This window comes from Odocoileus virginianus, chromosome 19 (assembly GCF_023699985.2).
Source record: "Odocoileus virginianus isolate 20LAN1187 ecotype Illinois chromosome 19, Ovbor_1.2, whole genome shotgun sequence".
Classification (NCBI taxonomy): Eukaryota; Metazoa; Chordata; class Mammalia; order Artiodactyla; family Cervidae; genus Odocoileus; species Odocoileus virginianus.
The window spans coordinates 22,657,069-22,674,686 of record NC_069692.1 but is presented as its reverse complement, the minus strand read 5'-3'; the positions used below and the strand labels follow the sequence as shown (position 1 = coordinate 22,674,686).

Genomic DNA, 17,618 nt, shown 5'->3' with positions numbered 1-17,618 from the left:
AAAAGCAAGGTGCAGACCAATGTGTAAAGGGTGCTGCTATTTTGTGGGAAAATATTAGGAGAGGGGAATGTGTGAGTATGTGTGTGTGTGCATGCACATCTGCTTGCACACATATAAAATGTATATGAAGGACACATAAGACATTGGTGCATTGGTTGCCTTTGAGAAGGGGCTAAGCTGAGGGAGAGGAGGATGAGGGAGAATTTTTACCTTCTGAGCTTTTAAACTATTGCTCCATGTGACATATTGCCTAATTAAAAAAAAAAGAAAAGAAAAAGAAAAAAGACTTTTAAAGCCTGAGTTTAAAAAGCACTGGAAAAAAGGTCATAGTGACATTTTCCAGTTACAGCTATAGGTTATTTGGAGGACTTAATTCCCTCTTGCATGATGCCTGCATGACCATCTGGCCTGTGATGTAGCAGCTCCATGGACAAGGCTCAATAAACTAGCCTTTAGCCCACAGCAGTCAGCCCACAGTCCAGGGAATACTGTTTTACCCATAGAAATAGAACTCTCAACCAACATGACAGAATGGGAAAGAAAATTGGCCTCCCCTTATCATTACATTGGTTGAAATGATGCCCCAGAATACTTAGGCTCCGGAGGAAGGAAGGAGGCAGGTCAGGGGAAAAGATGTCTCTAGGTGAGGACAGGAAGCCAGAGCAGGGACAGTGGGAGTGAAGGAGTCACAAGAAAAGACCCCAGCGGTCTGCTCCATGAAGGCCTCATACATAACATGCCTCAAATGCCATACAGAGAAAAGGAGCGGTGCTAGTGGTTGGATCGTTAAATTCCTCTTTCATCTATGTAGAATTTCAACCACAAACACTTACTGAGGGTTTACTGTGCCCCAAGGCATGATGCCCATCAGTTACTGCTCTAAGACAAGCTGGAAAAATAGGAATTCCCCTTCTCTTGAGCCTAATACCCAACCCAATGGCAACATGACAGCATGCATTTTAAGCAACATACTTTTAGAAAATATTTTTATTTATTTGGCTGCTACTAGGTCTTAGCTGCGGCATGTGGGGTCTAGTTTCCTGACCAGGACCAAAGTTTAAACCTGGGCCTCCTGCTGAACTGGGAGCCTGAAGTCTTAGCCTCTGGACCACTAGGAAAGTCACATGCATTTTAAAATGCTGCCCCGCAGAGCAGAAGTGGGATCAGTGGTTTCCCACATTTTTCTTCGTGACCTATAAAAAGAGATGTCAGTTTGCCATGTGTGTTCAGTTGTGTCTGACTCTTTTGTGACTGTATGGACTGTAGCCCATCAGACTCCTCTGTCCATGGGATTTCTCAGGCAAAAATACTGGAGTGAGTTGCCATTTCCTTCTGCAGGGGACCTTCCTGGACCAGGGATTGAACCTGAGTCTCCTGCATTGCAGGCAGATCCTTTACTGCTTGACCCATCAGGAAAGCCCCAGTTTTTCTTGCACTCCCTGCCAAATGAATGTCCGCTAACACTTCTCTGACCCTCACTTGGTATCAGACTTACCCATCTGCTCCAAACAAGCTTTGTACCACTTTCTCACAAGAGAAAATTCCCTCAGGCTCCAAGTCCCCGCCAGCCCTCCCTCCCTCCTCGCCACAGGCTTTCTAGGTTGCTGTCTAGTCTGGGTGTGCGTTCTGCCCCATAGCTCTGCAGAGACCTCATCACCTAAACTGATTAGACCCTGGAAAAACACACGCCTTTCAACTGATATCAGTTGATTAGACCTACCCCAAACACACATATTTCAACTACTGAGTTTTTAAAAATGTTCACCACTGTTTTCCTTTCTTTCTTACAGTTTTTCTACTGCTCTGAAACTGGATATGCCATACAACATGCTCTTCAGCTGGTCAGGAAGCAAAAGTATTTTCCAAAGGACTGGGCTGCATGTTACGTAATCTTCAGCAAGCATCTGTGGACCCACAGCTGAATGACGGGGGTCGGGGAGGAGGACAAGGGGGAGGGTGGAGAAGCTGCCTGAGAACCAGCCAGCAAAAGAACTAAATGCTGTTGGCTATTTCTTGGTATGCGATTCATTTTCATTTTCCACACTTCAGGTACAATTGTTTATATTCTCCCTGGGTTTCAGATGTGAATGCCTTAGAAGTACTTCCCTAAAAATTATAAAATTAAATTTAAAAAGTTGCAAATTCTCTTCCAGCTGAGGAGATTTCAAGGACTTGGAGGAAGCTAATAAAAAGGGTGACAAGTGTGGTCATCTCCGGAGTGTGGTCACTTAACTGGGATTCTGAGGTCGTGTCCTAGGGAGGGTATTCTAGAATTGAAACTGGTCTGAAAAGGAACAAGTGGGTCCTTGGATGATAGTGAATAAACCTGGCATGGCAATGAACAACCTATTAGGAAAACTATGGTATTAGTCACTTTTAACAAACACAGTGAACCCTGATGTTTTAAATTTGTTACTACAAATATTCAAACAGCAAATGATTACTGAACCCTGTAGTGTGTCTGACACTGTGCTGTGGACCCCCTCTTCTGAAGCATAAGCTCAATTAAAATTCTTTTATAGTTGATACCTACAAGTGACACATAACTCAAGAGGTCCAAGAGGGTATCTAATAAAAGGTAAACAAAATGATTTCTGGTGACATAAAACATTCCTACCTTCAAGTGGTTTGTAATCTAACTGAAGGAAAATGACTAGTACAGGAAATCAAACTAATACAAATCGAGGAGCTTTTCTTTCCAAGAAGAAACTTGCCATTTCTTCTTCTTGGAACACTCTTCCCCTACATATCTGCATGGTTTTCTTTCTTTCTTTTTTAAACCTTTACTCAGCTCTCACCTTCTCTGTGAGGGCTCCCTGGTCACCCTCTAAAATTTTTACATGCTCCTGTCACTCCATCTCCCTTTCCTGCTTTATCCTTCTCTCAGCAGTTGTCACCATTGTATATACTATAAAAGAGATGTTATCAATTCTAATACCTAGTACAATATTCCTTGTATATTGTCTCTCCTCTCCCCACAGGATGTCAGCTTCATGAGGGTGTGATTTTTGACTCTTCTGTTCACAGCTGTATTCCCAGCATCTAGAATTATACCTGGTACCTAGCAGGTGTTCAATAACTATTTGTTGAATGAATGAAGGATCAGTGCCTGTTTTAGAGAGCAGACAGATCCATGTAGCTGGAAGGATCCCTGATTGTAAGGAAGTCAGGTCCATGAAGGGTGACGGGGAGGATTTGGTGGGCCAAGTCCTCAGAGTTCTTGAAATTAGACCACATGGGTACCCTTACCTCTTCCTCTGAAATAGGTATTAAGCTCCACTAAGTGTCAGGCCCTGAGGCCAGGCCTGAAGAGGTCCCATCCACGATGGGGCTGACCTGAACCCTTGCTGGCAGAGTAACAGTGAGCCTACCCCACAGCATGATAGGGCATCTGCTCTCTCTGCTCAGACATGGAGTACCCGATCTCCTCCTAAATCCTCAGCAGTGGGTGGGGCAGGCCTGCCCTCACCACAAGGGCCTCTCTGGCCTTAGACCTCAGCCAGACCTGACAGAACAACCCCACCACCCTCCTGAGGGTGTCACAGAGAATACAACGCCACATCAGAGGGCCACGGGCAGCTCAGTGGGTTGGGTCGGAAGTGGCAGTTTTGTTTTTTGGTCTTTAATGTCAATATTGTAATAAAAAAGATACCTAGACATTAGAAAAAATTAACTCAGTACCCCACCTCTCCTAACCATTTCCATTTCCCCTGTTTTATTCCAGACCTCTTCTATATGCTATCCAGGTGGTTGTAACCCTGGCACAGCCTGTGTTCCCATCCCCCTCAGAGGGTGGAAATTGGCTTTAAGCAAAAAAAGCCCCGTTTTCTAGCCATGATCTGGAGAAGTCCCTGACCCCGAGGGGGACAGAAGACCTCCCAGTTAGGGCCTGTTGACCCCCTTGGTGGCTGTGCCCTGGATGGTCTCAGCTCATCAGCATGACATTGAGCTCAGAAAGCCGGGAGAGGCTGAGGCTGTTGGGGGTGCAGCCAACAGACAGTCTAGCTCATGGCTTCAGATGGATGGCGAAAGGGAGAGGCTGGCCACCCAGGGACCTCAGAAGAGTTTCTGACTCAGAAGCACTTTCTAAGAGGCTCACAATTCAGATGCCCAGGCCCCACCCCTTGAGAGTCTAAGATAAGGCCAGGGAGCCCTTTTGTGTCTAAGTCCCACAGGTTGGAGAAGTAAAGGCAACCCACTCCAGTACTCTTGCCTGGAGAATCCCATGGACCGAGGAGCCTGGCAGGCTACAGTCCATGGGGTCGCAAGAGTCGGATAGGACTGAGCAACTAAACCACCACCACCAAGTCCCACAGGTAAATAGGTCCTCTCATATCTTACCAAGGGAAGTCTCATCTGTATGATTTGGCCATGACTATCGGGACTTTTAAATCTAATGTCCTTGGACCTAGTAATTTCATTTCCAAGAATTTCCTCTATAGAGAGATGAACTTATTTTGTAAAAACAAAGAGGCCCTGAAGGTAGGCAATGCAGCAAGGTTTGTAACAGTAAGGACTGCAAACGACTCACCCACCCCAAAAACTTCTGCTTTTTTAAAACCGTTGTCCGGCCTTGCAATGAATACTCTGCATCATTTTGAAAAGACTGAGGAAATGCTGTGTGAGCTGATTTGGAACTATCTCCAAAATTTATCGTGAAGTTAAAAAAGGATGGAGCAGAACAGTGTGTAGAGTGTATGTTACCCTTTGTCCAATCTAAGTCTGTCTGTGCCCAAGCTGGGTGGTCAGAAAGCTGGAACAGAGGGTGCCTACTTGAAGGGAATTGGGTGACTGGGAGCGGAGGTGGGCGGGAGACTTGCTTTTCAGAGCATTTTTTACCTTTTAAGTTTTGTACCAAGTGCCTGTATATTTACTTACAAGATAAATAAGGAAAAGGAAACACTCCACCAGTGATTCTGATGTCCACAAAGATTAAGAATCTTTGAGAGAGAGGCACTGCTGAGACCACCCAGGAGAGAGTAAACTGTTCTTTAAAATACAAAAGACCATTCAGCAGAGGGTGAAGACATTTGTCCACAGTGGGGATGGGCGGACCTGGAGTGGCACGAGCTAGGAATGGAAACTAGTCCCAGGTCCACGTGCGTGCGTGCTAAGTCGCTTCAGTTGTGTCCGACTCTTCGTGACCCCATGGACTGTAGCCCATCAGGCTCCTGTGTCCATGGGATTCTCCAGGCAAGAATACTGGAGTGGGTTGCCATGCCCTCCTCCAGGGGATCTTCCCAATCCAGGGATCGAACCCAAGTCCCTTATGTCTACCTGCATTGGCAGGTGGGTTCTTTATCACTGGTGCCACCTGGAAAGCTGCTCCCTGCCGCCAGGTGCACACAACCAGGTGAACCAGTGATGCACGTGAGTCTGGTTCTTCATCTGATCTGACTCAAGAAACAGCAGTTTTCCTTCTCTAGAGTCTCACTGCCCTTTGGACTGTGAGCTGTGGTTCTAGCCCTTAGATTCTGACCAGCATCTCTCTTCAAATATCTCAGTTTTTTTGTCCCAGTCTTTCTGGCTTCCTTTCTGCATTCTCTCCTTCCTGAGTAGCCCAGTTTTGCAGATAATTATCAAGACATCAGCAGCTTTGACATCCCCTGTGGCAATGCTCCCTGGTGTCCCTTCACAGAATTTCTCATTCATTCTGTCTGTCTGTCTGTCTGTCTGTCTGTCTGTCTCTCTCGTTGCCTCCAAATCTTTGCTCAGATCTGTTCCCAGCAAACTTTCTTTCCTCCAGCACATCCTGCGTCCAATTATCAATCTGTCTGATCTCATAGTTCCACCTTTCTCATGTCATAGTTCATCCAAAACTTCTTTTCTTCTCATCACGTCCACCTCTCTTTCTGCAGGTCTGTTAGATTAGACCCTAGCCCTGCTATGCATAGGACACATGTCTCTCTCACACACATTCAGATCTGATGTCCATGTTCACAGTTAACTGCGGCTTCTGCCATCCAGACAGGCTTACCCTGAATCAATACATATTTCTATGATGTGGAAAATATGCAGGACTTAAATGTAGAGGCCCTAGAGTCAAGCTCCCTATGATTGGATTCCTTCTCTGCTAGTGGCATGATTGAAACTGAAACTCCAATACTTTGGCCACCTTATGTGAAGAGCTGACTCATTTGAAAAGACCCTGATGCTGGGAAAGATTGAGGGCAGGAGGAGAAGGGCACAACAGAGGATGAGATGGTTGGATGGCATCACCGACTCAATGGACATGAGTTTGGGTAAACTGCAGGAATCGGTGACGGACAGGGAGGCCTGGCATGCTGTGGTTCATGGGGTCGCAAAGAGTCGGACACGACTGAGCAACTGAACTGAACTGAAGTGGCATGATTAGATGTGTGATCTTGAGAAAATTACTGAACTTCTCTGGGCCTCATTTTTCTCATCTGTAAAGTGTGTGGAGGGGAGAAAACAGCATTTGCCCCACAGGAGGGTATTGCAAGGATAAAAGAAGAAGGTATAAATAAAGTGCTGACTGTAGAGTCTGGCCCATATCAAGCTCTCCAAAAACAAAGGTTATTTTGTTACTAGTTTTACAACAAATAGTTGGCTTTGGAAACTGTTTTTTTAGACCATGTTTGCTTGTTTTATACTTGGATGCTAAAACTATTACATAAACCTGGCGTGCTGTAGTCACGGGGTTGCAAAGAGACGCGGCTTAGTGACTGAACAACAACAAAGTGTATGGAGTCTGTATCTTTCTAACCAACATGTGTATTTCCAGCAGATTCAGTATACAGATTCGGTATACATCATTTCATGTGGTCCTGAAACAGCTGGGTCAGAGAAAGGATATGTGATATTCCTACTATAGAGAGCCTTAGGCACATTAGGTAGCTTTTCAAAGTCACAGCCATTTCCAGCCTATAGATTTCCAAACTCTCTCCATTAAACCACATAGATCAGACACTTGCAAACCTTTTCTGTAAAGAACCAGACAATAAATGGTTCACACCCTGTGGACCACAAACTGTCTCCTACTCTTCTTTTTAGTTAGCTTATTTGTACACAACCCTTTAAAAATATAAATTCTTAGCAACAGGCAGGTATAGAAATAGACCATAGGCCACGTTCGGCTCAAGGGTTGTAGTTTATCAACCTCTGATATAGATTATGCTGGTAAATCAATATAAACTTAATGAAATGGATATACTTAAAAAGCTAACCCTTTCTAACAAAGATTGTTAATATTTGTCAAATGTTTACTATAGGTCAAATATTGTTCCAGGCGTTTTGGATGTACTAACTTATCCTCACAGACACCCTATTCGTAGGCACTGCATCAGCCCTATTTTAGCAATGGGGAAACCAAACACAGGGAGGTCAAGTAACTTGTAAAGAGCAGAGCTAGGGTTCAAATCCAGGCAGTTCAGCACCAGAGCCTGTGCATTGAACCCTCTTGCCTCTCGGTTGGAAGCATGGACTTGCGCAGCTTTTGGGGGCAGCAGAGAAAGGGGATGGCAGGAGCTGAGTAAACCTTAGAAGTTTCTGGAATAAGTAGATTTCAGAACCATTCACCTTGAAGCTAAGGGGGCGTGGATACCTGCCACCTGTGTTTTATGAAGAATGGCCAGGCTGGAAACCTGTGATGGCTTTCCTTCATGCCACTACAATAGAGGATATGGGTGAGATTGCCGAGGCATCTTGATTTGAGAAAGGCACTTGATTGGATCTCATTAAATTTTAATCATAAACTGAATTCAAAATAAATTGAAAACTTGTTGACAGAGCACAAACAAAGGGTGATGATAAATGGCGATGCATCTAGAGAGGGGATATTTTCCAGGGGACGCCTCTGAGGCAAGGACGGATGGGATTTAATGAAGGTGTTATGTCCCTGGAAGAAGACAAATAGCAGAGCAAGAAGCAGAGGAAGGGCAGGAGTGAGCAGCCTGAGTAATTAATAAACCGCATTGCTGCTGCTGCTGCTGCTCCTAAGTCGCTTCAGTCGTGTCCGACTCTGTGCGACCCCATAGACGGCAGCCCACCAGGCTCCCCCATCCCAGGGATTCTCCAGACAAGAACACTGGAGTGGGTTGCCATTTCCTCCTCCAATGCATGAAAGTAAAAAGTGAAATTAAATTCGCTCAGTCATGTCCGACTCTTAGCGACCCCATGGACTGCAGCCTACCAGGCTCCTCCGTCCATGGGATTTCCCAGGCAAGAGTACTGGAGTGGGTAATAAACCACATTACTAGCCCCTAAATGATCAAGTCTTGCTGTTACCAACTGCTTGGATTTTTTTCTTTAAGCATTCTTTGGGTCAACCATAGGGTTGAAGGGCCTTAGAGACACACAGCATGAATATTTTGGGGGGATATATTAATACATATATAAATTTACAGCTAGGAAGAGCCTCAGATCCAATTTGGATCAGATCTTTGCTATCACAGATTCTCAAGGTCTTACTTCATTCTCCAGGGAGTCATTTTTTTTCCGTAAGTGTCTGAAAGTTCTGGATTAAAAAACAACAACAACAAAACTTTAAACTCATTAACATTCTTCATTTACTACCCAAATGCATGCAAACTTTCCCAATGTTAGTTGGCTTAGTGGAAGTTGGTTTTGAGTGAACTGTATGGCTCAGGTTCAAATTCCAGTGAGTAAATATTTCCAGGTTTACTTGCAGAATTTCCCAGACAGAGAAGTTCTTCCACTTGGTTTGCCAGAGGACTGGAAGCAGTGGTGAGCCCTGGAGATGAGGGAACCTTTACTGGCCCTTGTTCGTGTCTTGCACAGTACAGCTCACAGCATGCTGAAGGCAGAGCAGCGTGACCCGACCTGATTAGAAGTTCGCTCTGGAACTCCTCTGAGCTGCTCAACTGGCTGACGGGGCTAATGGGAATGGACTGGCTCCACCGTGCTGGAAGCTGGTAAAAACCGTTTCCAGAACAACCTCAAACCAGCCCATGGGTTCTTTTGTTTGTTTGTTTCAGATAAGGTTTCTCTAAACACACATTTGTGATTCTTAATTCAGTCCAGACCCCAGAATGAAGGAGAAGGGGCAGAAAGGAAAAAATCCAGAGAGGGAGAAGAAGGGATGGAAAGAAGGAAAGGAAAATGGAAGAGAAGCCAGAAGAGTGAGAAACTTTGAAGGAAAAGCTAAAAAAATTTGTCCTTTATTGGTGGAGGACAGAGGCTCACTTAAATCATGATTTTGACATGTTGCTGGGTAAGACAAGGGGCAGTTGGAAGGGGTGGGAGAGAATGAGTGCAGGTAAAAGGCAAGAGTGTTGGAGGGGAGCTGCTGAGCCCAGAAGAGTCTGGGCCAACAGCACAGAGGAGGAAGGGTGGTGGGAGGGAGACCTGGGAACCCGGCCTGGGAGAGGAAGAAGGAAAAACACTGGAACCCTTAGTGCAGGAAACAGTGAGGTGGGAAAAGCCAAGTTCCCATCATCACTGAAGTAGCTGCCCAGACCTCAGCCAGTCTGGGTCTTCAGGGTGAAGGAAGGGGGTCACGCGGGCTGGGGGCTCCCGTCAGTCCCAAACGACTTGATCTCAGCTGCCTTATCAGGAAATCACTCCAGACTGGCATAGCTTTGCAGGTCACGAGCGGGATGAAAGCTCACCTTCCTCCCTCAGCCACTTTAAAGCTTCAAGTCTCCAGGAAGTTCTGTGTATACACACACACACACAAACACACATGCACAGAGGTACAGAGCAAGCTTAACTCTCAGGCATCAACACACATGTGGGTGAGTAGGAGGCCTGCTGGGCAAGAGACGCAAAGAATGTCAAATGTCTGAGGGAGAAGGACAGCCTGGGCTTCATGAACTAAAAATACCTCGGTGACAATGCACTAGAAGAAACAGAAGAGGCCCGGGGGAGAGCTGCTTGACTCTAATCCTCCGATACTTTCTCACGGAAGGACTGCAGGGTTGTTTTGATAAGGAAATATGATCAAACATTAGGGGTCATCTCGTTGGATCTGAAAGGAATTTAAAGTTTAATATGCCTCATCTGTGTGCTCTTTTTTTTTCCCATGCAGCAGTTGCCTGCAATTCATATGTGTTTTGAAAGACTAATCAAAAATTGTCTGTCGTGGAAAAATGATTCGAATTCAGGATATTTCTGAGATTTCAACTCTTCAAAACATAGATTTAATTTAGGCAAACTACCCGCATAGCCGATCTTTCTGAGTGCCTGCAACTATGATTCTGAATTTCTGCAGCTATGACTGCCTTCTCCTTATTTTCAGAGCATTTGAAAGTCACTAGCTCCTTAATTTTGAGCAGGCTTAAATATATTCCATCTTTGAACCCCCCCAAAGTGAGGTATCCCTGAGTTAACAGTCTTCTCCCAAACACGCCCAGACTTCACGCTTAGTCAGCCCTCCCCAAGCACTGAGCAAAGCAGAGGCTGTTCCATTACAAATGACACAAGATGAAGAATGTCTGTGGGTGGTCTTTCTGGGTCAAAGCTTGGCTGGCAGCAAACTACAGCTGGCTTGATTTCAGATAATGGTGCATGTTATTTGAAAATAAAAATCAGTAACGCGTCACAGGTGAAACATCTTGAAATTCCTGTCCTCTCATCCCAGGATGAGAGAGAGTCATCTGAAAGCATGATGAGGACCCTACCAGGGCCTTCATATTCCACAGAAACAGCTGAGCAATACCAAAAGCCCTGAGTCAGCCCATCCCACTCAACCAGGGCCCGTGTGAACTATATGGAGGGACAGAATGAGCTCAAAAGAAACAATGATTTTTTTTCTTTTTTAAAACAACGTAGTGGTTTGGAAAAGGTTAAGAATTCTGGGTGTCCACCCTCTAATAATGTGTCGGATCCTAGTCATCACCCTTACATGGTATCAGGATGTGCTTCACAGCTTCCTTTCACCTCCCATTAAAGGCCCCACACAAAGTGACTGGTCTAGCCAAGGAGTCATTTCCAGCTCCAGCTAAGTCAGTAACACAGCCTTCTGGAGCCAGGCCTGTGTGCCAGCTTTCTGGTGCTGCCTGGACTCTGGGCAAGTGCACAGGCCATGTCTTCCTGGGTAACCCAAATGGGACAGAAACTAATTCAAGAAACTCCCTGTGTTCTCCTATTTAACTAGAGTCAAAAACAATACCTAAATTCCAGGCAGCTCTCCCACAGACCCATGTGGCTGCCTAGTACCCTCCCCTAGCCACGCAGCCTTTCACCCAGACTAAGGCTTCACCTTTTATAGATGAGTGAAATGAATCAGATCAGTTTATGTGGAAGAAACCTGAACGCCCCCGAAGTGTTTGATAGTATTCTGAGTGCTAGCGGGTAAAGAAGGATTAAGCCCTTTTCCTCCAGGGACTATCTAGTAGGAGAGGTAAGATTAATACATTTGAATCATCAGTAAACAAAACACATATCCTCTAAGACCACCCACTATGGCTGCCCCTCTGGGATCCTCATCACCCTCACCTTATTTTCTTAGAAGTGAATTTCAACATAATCTTCTTAGCTCACCACCCCCACCCACATTTTATTGATGAAGAAATCCAGGCTCATGGAAAAAAAAAAAAGTAAATTGCCTAAGTCACAGAGTCAGCAAGCAGAGAAGGGAGAATCTGAAACCAAGTTTCAGGTTCTCTGTTTTTATTACTTATTTTCCTGTTCATTGAAAAATATCCCCCTATACTAAGAGACCACCTTGAACTTGACAGTCACATGAAGCTCGATAAGCTTCTAAGAGAAAATAATAGCACTTCTCTCCTTGTTTTTCCTAAAGGCTCAGGCCTGCTATCTGTGCCAGCAAATGCCTGGGTGGTGTGGGAGTGTGGAGGGCTGGGGCAGAGGGGCTGGCAGAGCCACAGCCAGCACGGAACAGGGCTGGACTTCCTGGCTCAAGAACAGGGTGTTGGTTTTTTTCCCCCTCAGTGAAAGAGGGATCAAGAAAACTCGGGAGATCTCCTTCCACCTCTGCCACTGACGCATCCGTCCCGGGGCTGGAATCCAAAGTCTTCATTTTTGCCTTCCCCGGCTCCCTCCCTGGAGAAGCGGGGTGAGGGGGGGGGGGCTTGTCTTCTTCATCAAGACTTGTGGGGACACTAAAAGTCCTCAAACACAGGGGTGTGTTTGTGTGTGTGTGTCTATTCCTCAAAGAGTTAATCTTCGCTCTCCCGTCTGAAATACTAAACCACTGGCCCTGTCTCGCGGCCGACACGTAGCTGTCATGTTCTCAGCCGGAGCTGTCTCTCCGTACACGAACCAACAAATGAAAGGTGGGGAGAGGCAGGCGGAGGAAAGAGAGACGGCACTTTCAGGAAAGGAGAAAACAGTGTTTCGGAAAATGGATCAGGAGTTAAGAAGTAAGGTCAGTCAGGTGACAACTGAACCACTTACCTTAGAGCCGCCAAGGACAGACAGGCCGGCCACGGGTGGTCACGCGCTCTCTCTCCTTCTCCGGGCCACTCTACCTTGGGCCGCTCCAGGCCTCCCTCCACCCTCTCCCGGCCCAGGTAAGCCGTGGAACAGGCTCTGAAACAGGAAGTGGAAGCTGTATGCAAATTTCTACCGAGGCTAGGAAGCCTCTGCTCAAAATCTCCCTGTGGGCAGTGAATCAACAGCCGCTGAGAAGTCACTTTACTTCTTAAAACAGAAACCTTCATTCACTAGAAAAGGCCACTAGCCAATTAGGCTGCATTTTTTTTTCCCATCACCCAGCTAAGTAACTGCTGAGGAATGTCCCCTGAACCTCAGGGTTGTCGAAGCACCCAGGCCTGAGACGGTGCCCTGGGAGGGGTGGTAAGATGGGTTATTCATTAGCAGCTCCAGAGCAGGAAACTGGGGTGGGGCAGATTGTGGGGAGGAGTATGGAGCAAAACTTCTTACTGTCTCTAACTGCATTTACTGCTCTTAATCACAAAGGGAGGACTCACTGCCCATTCCCCACCCCCACCCCAACACACACATTCCTTACCCCATCCACAGGCACGAAGAAGTGACTATTTTTAAGAAAAAAATAAACCACACACACACACACAGCCAGTCTTCGTCTGGCTGCATTTTTCATGTCCTCAAGTTTATTTCTTCATCTTTCCTTCTTGTTTTATCGGTGCCTACAGAATTTATTGCCGAAGGAGACACTAGAAACAGGATGACCAGGACAGCAGGCTGTAATGGGAGCTGCGGTGGCCAGCGTGTGAACTCAGTTACCATTGGCCAGCTGGGTGTGGGCAGGTGTACTCTGCTCCTGCCGCTCTGCCTGCCGGGCGAGTCCTGAGGGTCAGCCCATTTTTGCCAATAGATATGACAGATAAATACATGTATGTGTATCTATATACATTTATTCACTGTTGTTTCTAACACTTATCACTGTGCCCAGAACATAGTAGGCAAGCATGACATAACTGCCAAATGACCAAAAAATGACAGCAATGTCTGGAAGAATGCATATCAAACTACTAAGTAGTGATCACCTCCAGGGAAGAGGGTGGAGGGAATGGGTGAGAATGGAAGGCTTTTATCCTATTCATTGCATAAAATATATATACTGTACATATATATTGGGGGCTTCCCTGGTGGCTCAGTGGTAAAAAAGTGGTTTAAAAAAAAAAGTGGTTAAAAAAAAAAAGATGGTAAAAAAGCTGAGATGAAGGCGACACTAGAGTTGCAGTTTCGATCCCTGGGTAGGGAAGAGCCACTGGAAGAGGAAACAGCAGCCCACTCCAGTATTCTTGCCTGGAAAATTCCATGGACAGAGGAGCCTGGTAGGCTACAGTCCATGGAGTTGCAAAGAGTCGGACAAGACCGAGCACACAAACACCCACATACCTATATTGGATTCTTTTCCCCACAAGTGTGTAGTATATCATTCATTAAAAAAAAAAAAGATTTAAAAAGTGCACTTATTACCTTGGCCTTGAGTTTTCTGCCTCAAAATTATTATTATAATAGGCTTTTTTAGTTTAGGGGAAAATAGCACTTCTTTGTATGGAGCTGTTGGTACCAGGATACTTTGAAAAAGCTATCCCTATTAGGGGATGAGAATAGAAAAGAGCGACAAAAAGAGAAGAAAAGAAAGAGGGAGAGCAAAGAAAGGGTGGGGTGAAGACAATTTTCATTTCTTTTAGATGCCTTTAAATGGATTGGGAAAAGCCCAGAAGATGCTCCTGTCAACCACTGCCTTTGGAATACAGCCCATCAGGAAGAACAAGAGGGATCTTTTTTTCTAGTTCTCCCACCAACTGTTTCCCCAGATGTGAGCCTAAGGGCCCTTCGGGGAGATACCAAGCACTGCAGTGCTGCTCATAACTGCTGGTAGCTGAGCCTTCCTCTGGCTCAGTTTATCCTGAGCAGAACAGCAGCACTTGAGGACGGAGTTCATGGTTCCTACTTAGGAGCCGTTGCGGGGGCCCCACTGAAAAGCAGCCTGAGGATGTAAACTGTTTACAGATGAGGTCCTGCACGCTGGAAACTTCTGTCTGAACATGCCTGCGGCAGTTAGTCAAATATGGATGACAGGCGAAATGTCAGGGAGCGCCTGGGAAATGAACACCTCCATCCCCCCAGGAGACCCCGCTGGTGTTCCGGGGCTGATACAGCCGTTTGGCTGTCCCCACAGAAAAGGAACTCTTCACCCAGGAACTACCATACAGTACTTGTTAGTGTATTTAATCCTCCAAAAAGTCTTGGAGATGAGTTTACTCCTGTCCTTCCCAGTTTACCTTGAAGGAATCTGGAGCTCGAGACAGGGTCACTTCTAAGGTCACACAGCTAGTCTGTGGAGGAGAATTCCAGAACTGTCTCACTTCCAATAGGTGGATGTTACCTCCCCTTCCTTGGTCGCCCTGCGAAAGTCTGCTCTTCCTATGTGCTTGGGTGGAGCACACAGAACTTGCTTTCTTTGCACAACTCTTGACAATTTAAGAGAGGGGGGATAAAAGGGTAAGTAATAAAAGGATGGATCTGAGACTGCCAGTTACCATGGTGCTGTGTCTATGTGATGCCGGCTGCTATATACACAGTAGGCAGAGTACTCAGGAGGCAGACCAGCCCTCTTGTTCTGGTCCAGGAGGCAGGATAGGTTCTCGAGTCGCTCAGTATTCTTGCATAATTAGATAAAGGCCAGTTCTTCCCACCTTTGTAAGCAAAACCATTTGGACCTAATGCTCTGGACTCGTTATTCTATGGTTTTAACCCATGAAAAGAGAGGCAAAGAGGAAAAGATTCATTCCTTGGACAAACCTTGATTTTCCATTTTTAAACGCTATGATTTTAAGTGCTGAGAAGGCAGAGTGAAACTGTGCCACACAATGAGGAAGAGAAGAAAGCTCCTGTCCTTCGTTCCCAGAGGATGGTCCTCACTCACAGAGTCCGCGGCACTGGTGACTGCCCCCCACAACTCGGCTCCAGGGCTGAGGCAAGAAGAGAAGAGACGCCCCGGCTCCCAGTGCCTGGTCCTGCTTGCCCTTCTGGCTTACTCCAGTCCCACAATCTTTACTGAGTACTTGCCTCATTCCGGACATGTGCTGGGTGCTAGGCACGCAAACTGAAAGATTCTCAGGTTCTAGTGTCTCTTTCAGAAGCAAAAAACTATGGACATACAGGGAGTTCCAAATAAACTAGCCGCCAGACATGGCTGTAGGGTCACTGGTTACTTCTTCTCCACTGCTGTGGTGGGATGCTTCTAGTTCAGAGGGGCTGCCAGAGGCAGGCAGAACCCAGAACTCTTCACTGCCTTCGTCCCCGCCTCCCACGGAGCCCCCGGACCCTGCCCCACCAGCCCAGGGGGCCCTTCTTCTCAGAGAGTTCCCTCTAGAGCCGTTTCAGATTCTGTCAGCCGAGTCAGTCAGAACCTCACAAATCTCACATAGAGGTCCTGTTAGTAACACAGACTCTCATGAGGAAAGGATTCTCTCTCACTCCTTTTCTTTTAAGAGGTTCTTTGAGGACTTCCCTGGTGGTCCAGTGGTTAAGACTCTGTGCTTCCAATGCAGGTTATGCTGGTTTGATCCCTGGTCAGGGAACTAAGATCCCACAGGCCGTGTGGCAAAAAAAAAAAAAAAAAAAAGTTCCTTGAGCCCTGTATAGATTTGTTTATCTCCTTCTCCTATGAAGAGTATAAGATTTTGTCAGCCTACAAAAGCTCTGTCATTCCATTTCCCCACCGCGATGGTACGAATTACCTTACATTTACATCCTTAAAGGGAACACTTTAAAGTTCTGGAAAAGCCAAAGATTATCTGCTTCAAGGTGACTTTCCTCTAAGTGGTCACCTGGACCCAAAGTTGTTGGCAGCATCTCTTGCTCAAAAGTGATTAAGTCCTGACAAACTAGGCTCCCCAATATGACCAACACAATAATAACAGCTAACCTCAGATAGCACTTAAGTGTTCTAAGAACTGTGTGTGCATTTATGTACTCAATGTTCACAACACCCCATGAGGTAAGTACGAGAAGATTAGGTACATTTATTATTTACTGTGTGCCAAGTGATTTTCACTATCTGTCTAACAAAATGAAGAGATATACTCACCAGAATTCCAGACAACTGCTTTCCAAGAAAGAGAAGTAGATGGAGACCAGACTCTGCTTCCTGTGGAGGCTGGACCCAGCAGGGCAAGTCAGATGAGAGAGGGATGTTTGGAAAGGGATGATAAGGAAGTAGCATGAGGTCCACAGAGGAGATGGAGGAGACTCAGTGTGGTATTGAGAGAGCAGGAGGCATCCTCCACCCTTCAAGGAAGTCTGTAATTAACAATCCTACATTAGTCTCCAAGTCTTCTCTAGTTGGATGTACTCAATTGTTTGACTTTTGAACATGTACATGGGGAGTTTATTCAGGTTCTATTTAAAAAATAGGATGGTTAGGGCAGAAGAACTAATTTAACATTTCTACAAAGGAGACAAGACAGATGGCCAGCAGGCACATGAAAATATGCTCAGTATCACGAATTATTAGAAAAATGCAAATCAAAACCACATTGAAGTATCGCCTTACACTGATCAGAATGACCATTATCAAAAGTCTACAAATAATAAATGCTTGAGAAGGTGTGGAGAAAAGGAACCCTCCTACACTGTTGGTAGGAATATAAATTGGTATAGTCACTATGGAAAACAGTATAGATGTTCCTTAAAAAGCTAAAAATAGAACTACCATATGATCCAGCAATCCCATCCTGGGCATATATCTGGAAAAGGTAAAAAGTAATTTGAAAAGATACATGCCTTCCAATGTTCATAGCATCACTGTTTACAGTAGCGAATACAACCTAAGTGTCCATCAACAGAAGGATGAATAAAGAAGTTGTGGTACATATATGTGATGACATATTACTCAGCCACAGAAAAGAATGAAACAATACCATTTGTAACAATATGGATGGATCTATAAATTATCTAGAAATTATCATACTAAGTGAAAAGAGACAAGTTTATGATATCACTTATATGTGGAATCTAAAATATGATACAGAAGAACTTATTCTTCTGTATCATAAACAGAAATAGCCCCACAGACATGAGAACAGACCTATGGTTACCAAAGGGGGAAGCTGGGAGGGATAAATTGAGAGCATGGTATTAACAGATGCACACTACCATATATAAAATAGATAAACAACAAGGACTTACTGTATAGCACAGGGAACTATATTGAATATTTGGTAATAAACTGT

The 17,618-nt window shown here is 45.4% G+C and overlaps 1 protein-coding gene across 2 annotated transcripts in view; it reads right to left on the bottom strand.

Annotated features, from left to right (window-relative positions):
* Positions 1–12,747, bottom strand: part of TRAF3IP2 (TRAF3 interacting protein 2) — a 43,121-nt gene extending 30,374 nt beyond the window's left edge. The window contains exon 1 of one of the 2 annotated variants that reach the window (XM_070449947.1): positions 12,340–12,747. In XM_070449947.1, coding sequence (XP_070306048.1) covers positions 12,340–12,605 — 266 coding nt within the window. In that variant the 5' untranslated portion in view covers positions 12,606–12,747. The remainder of the gene's footprint in view (positions 1–12,339) is intronic. The other variant, XM_020890390.2, reaches the window with a different exon arrangement.
* Between the last annotated feature and the right edge of the window lie 4,871 nt (positions 12,748–17,618).